The sequence below is a fragment of the Dipteris shenzhenensis genome, chromosome 29 (genome assembly GCF_047967505.1).
Source record: "Dipteris shenzhenensis isolate YYH24624 ecotype China chromosome 29, Dip_SZ_1.0, whole genome shotgun sequence".
NCBI lineage: Eukaryota > Viridiplantae > Streptophyta > Polypodiopsida > Gleicheniales > Dipteridaceae > Dipteris > Dipteris shenzhenensis.
In genome coordinates this window covers 45,126,356-45,130,522 of record NC_141624.1, presented here as the reverse complement: position 1 = coordinate 45,130,522, position 4,167 = coordinate 45,126,356, and the positions used below count along the sequence as shown (strand labels likewise).

At 47.0% G+C, this 4,167-nt stretch overlaps 1 protein-coding gene across 1 annotated transcript; it reads left to right on the top strand.

The window, feature by feature from the left end:
- The first annotated feature begins 1,112 nt into the window (after positions 1-1,112).
- On the top strand, positions 1,113-2,783 carry LOC147882913 (BTB/POZ domain-containing protein At5g48800-like). The gene has a single exon (XM_087400532.1). It carries the CDS (start codon positions 1,113-1,115, stop codon positions 2,781-2,783), a length of 1,671 nt encoding a protein of 556 aa, XP_087256658.1.
- The last annotated feature ends 1,384 nt before the right edge of the window (positions 2,784-4,167 follow it).

Genomic DNA, 4,167 nt, shown 5'->3' with positions numbered 1-4,167 from the left:
ACACCTAAATTGGAACAAACTTCATTTAGTGGTCCGACCATTCCTTGCTTAACACTACTATACCCAACACCTTGTCCACAAACAACGTTCAATACAACACCTTGTTTGTGTGATTGCCTCAATTTTGGAGGAGGTCCACTATAGCGTATGAAATAGGTAGGCCATTGCTTGGGTAACACGTAAAGGCCAAAATGAGGGCAAGCCTCCACATGGCAAGAGTCGATAGAGTTTGCTGCCGGCCTTCCCGCCCCCGCCGGCAGGGTGACCGTACAAAAAAAAGGCGTTCCGGCGCCAAATTCCGCATCCCTGATATATCCGCCATTTGCCACACTAGAATATTCAATAGCTGCTCGTCGGCCCAGCCAGAGTCTAGATCAGCTTCTGCTTCCACAATCGAATGTAGCTACGCCTTGTCTCAAACTTCGCTCCTGCTGCTGCTGTGCCGCACGTAATAAGCAACAACGTTTCTTCCTGTTCAGTCCTCGTGATCCAGTCCACATATCACCAGAAAAGCCTTACTGATTTTTCGAGACCTTCACCTTCCAGGCTCCTTCCACCTCCGAGCTCAGCCCTCAGCTGCAGCGCCCACTACCAACAGCTTCATTCAGTCACTGAACCCGCTCTGAAATCGAGCCTTACAATCGGTACGTAAATCCTTGTGATTCGTTGGCTACCTTTATATCGTCTAGTCTGAGAGAGTAGCTGAAGCCTGAGAGTTTGAGATAAAATAAGCCAAGCCTTTTGTGCGAGTCTCCAACCAAGCTGCAAAATCTTGAGACGCCAATTCCTGGAACTTGAAGGCTAAAACAGGGAAATCTGACCACCCTTACAACACGCTTCTGCTCCTCATGATCCACTATGCCTGATCCTCGGAGGCTTCTGTCAGAGCGTCCATGTTTCTTTAGCAGTGTCGAGCTGTCGTTTAGCCGTGATCGGATGATGTACGAACATGACAAATTAGAGATGGTGCCTTGCTCTTGGAATAATTTCCACTCGATGAGGTCTCGTTTGAGGTGAACGCCTAATCATTCCACTCCTCTAGGCCCTTGGCATAGCTGAAGGTGCTTCGCCGAGGGGCAAAGCCCATATTGACCGTTTTACTGTAACTTGAAATGGCCGCGAAAGAGGAAAACAGCTTTAGCGGATGGCTGCAAAGAATACGACAAACAGGAGAGTTTAGTGATGTAACTGTGGAGGTTGACGGTGAAGAACACAATTTACACATGCTGCCCTTGCTAAATGCCAGTTCATACTTTCGGACGTTGCCGAGCTCCAGTAAGGGCTTCCGCTCGGACTCTCCAACGCGTGTGGTGCTACGCGACCTTGTTGGTCGAGCAAAACCCTTCTCTGTTGCTGCAGATTTCTGCTACCTCATCAAGCCCAACTATACGTTGCAAAACGTTGCCCAGATCCGAGCCGTTGCAGAGTACCTGGGTATGGCGGAGCTCCTGGAGAGCACCAGAAAATTTCTTTACACGAATGTCTTCAGCCACTGGAGGGCCTGCATGGCGTTCCTTCTACAATACAAGCGGTTGGGCTCGCCTGTTGACGAGTATGTTGAGTCGAGGTGCCTCTCAGTAATCGCTTCCGCCTGTATCAAAGCCTTCTTCGACACGAAATACCTGTCGGCACCCATTCCTCTCAAGAGCTCCAGCTCCCCCAACACATGGCAGAGCTCCCCGTGCCAAATGCTCACGGACATCCTGGTTAGAACGTGCTCACTTCCAGACGAGTACGCGGCGGAGATAATAGAGGAACTGGTGAATTCTGAGGTAAATCTAAATCTCAAGTGTCGGCAAGGAAGGAGCGTGAAGGGGTGGCTAGAGAGCACAATTACGACAGAGTGCAGAACCAACAGGGCGAGGTGCTGGGTGGTCGTCTGCTTGACGAGGATGCTGGAGAGAAGCGTAACTTTGGTTCGTCCATGGCTGGAGCTTTCATCCCAATACTGGTGCTCTCTTCTGCAACACGTTGGATCCTGCATGAAGACAGCAGACTCTGATATGGTAAAGACGCTTCTGCCCGCGAATGCTTTTTTGGAGCAACGAATTGGAGGCAGCCTGCACGAGCTGGATGAGTACCTGCCGAGTTACAAATTTGAGCCTGGAGTCTTGCTATCGCTCATGAGCCATTTCCGCGAGGTGCAGGAAGAGATAAACGAGAGGGAGATGGAAGAGGTGGCCATGGAGGTAGATTCATGCCTTTGGAATTTTTTGGACAATGCCTCTGTGTCGGCAAGCGATTTCATGTACATGATAGAGTCGTTTCCATCATCAACTCGGAAGTCGCACGATCTGCTGTATGCTGCCATCGAGAAGCTACTGGCAAAGGGCGAATTCGCGGAGGAGGACACACAAAATTTGTGGAGGTTCGTCGAAATGCGCAAGCTGAGCCCGCCCTATAACGAGAAAGCGCTCAACAATCCGGTGCTCCTGTGCGAGCCACAGGTGCTGGAGTTTGTCTTGCAGCAGCACAGTCAGGAGCTGGATACGATTGAGAGCGAGCACGGCAGAAACCTTCGCAACATAATGCAGAAAGTCGTAAAGGCGAGCCTGAAATTGCTGGAGGAGAACTCTCGCAGATCAATGGAGATCGTGGAGCTGCAAAAGCAATACACAACCTTGATGGGGAGCAAGGCTTCTTCAATCCGTGATAGCTGCGACAGTAGCCCAGATCCATTCGAGCCTCACTCCAGTCACGATCACTTCCACGACGAGGTGGAGGAAATCCCTTTGGAGGTGCCCGCCAGGGGCTCAACCTGCAGTAGTTTTGATCAATTCTGATGGTTTCCAAGCTGTTGAGGTTGTCGAGTTTATCAACGGTCAGGCTACGACGGCAAGAATGTTTTTTCCTTTTTTTAAGGTAAAAAGAGAACTAGATTTGAGGCAGGCAGGCAGTGTGGAGCAAGTAACTACTAACTTGAAATTGAAGCGGAATCCTACTATTTTATCAATTGTTTAAGGAAGAAAGAGAATGAGTAAAATAGTGGTCACGAGACGAGATACGACACAGGGTTTGTTAGGACCCAATCCTCCCTGTAAATGTCAGATTTTGTGATCTCCATATTTTGAAAGCTGAAGTCCAACAAATACATGAATAAGGCGATACAATAACTAATCTTCGTTGCTGTTTTTACAAGATTGTCACATGGACTACAACCATATGAATAAAGGTGTAGTCATCCTTCAATCTTGCGTCCATCTTGGATTTCCTTGCTCCCTCACATCGATAACATGCATTAAACGAGAGGAATGTTATAAGAATTCAAATTGAAAGCAAATTTTGTTTGAATGGACGAGTAATTGAAAATATTTATATTATAATATATAATATATAATTATTATAACCACACATAGTGTGTGCGGGGAGGCGATGCGCTTCCTTTCTGAAAGAGTTATAATCCGAGGGAACAGGCCCTTCCCTGAGTGCCGAGATAACGCCAAGAATATAAACGCCGAGAATACAAACGCCAAGAATATTAGCGCCGAGGATAAGTCTCGCGAATGCATAAGAAACTGGCATATTACCTGAATGTCAATAGTCATAATCGTAATCGAACATCGAGAGAATATATCAGAAAAACTTGCCAATGTGACCCTAAGAGGATCTGCATGCGTCCTTGAGCGGGATGATTCCAACATTCTCAGATCGTTTAGTAAACTCTGGACAGCAATAAAAGACAACTATCATTAGAGGAAGTCCAAAGTAGAATACGTAACATTCTCACTCTCCACTTAGCCAGTGTTACATGCCTCTCCAACCTCGGGGAAATGGAAGTTTGATCACTATATTAAGTCGAGCTTTTAGGCTTGTGAGAGTAGAGCATAAGGTCATCGCAAGGCTCTCCAAACTTCACATGTGACTTTGGATCGAACCCTTTTTGGTTGTTTTACAGAGGGTTTCAAGAGTGTATATACTCTTTAGTTCATGCAAGGCGACTCTGTATGTCCTTATCTTTGAAACTGGTCGCTGTTTTTTCTGCCTCGTCAGTGTGTCGAACATTTTTTGGAGTGAATCCTTATCTTTATACTAGCTCATACGAGTCCAAGTTTGCCCAATATATGATCTGTGTTTCCTGGTAGGCTTTTCACTCGATGCTCCGAAGTTGGGCTTCCAAAAAATTCATGAGTTGCTGGTAAGTATTGTGAGTACATTGCCAAGTTCTAT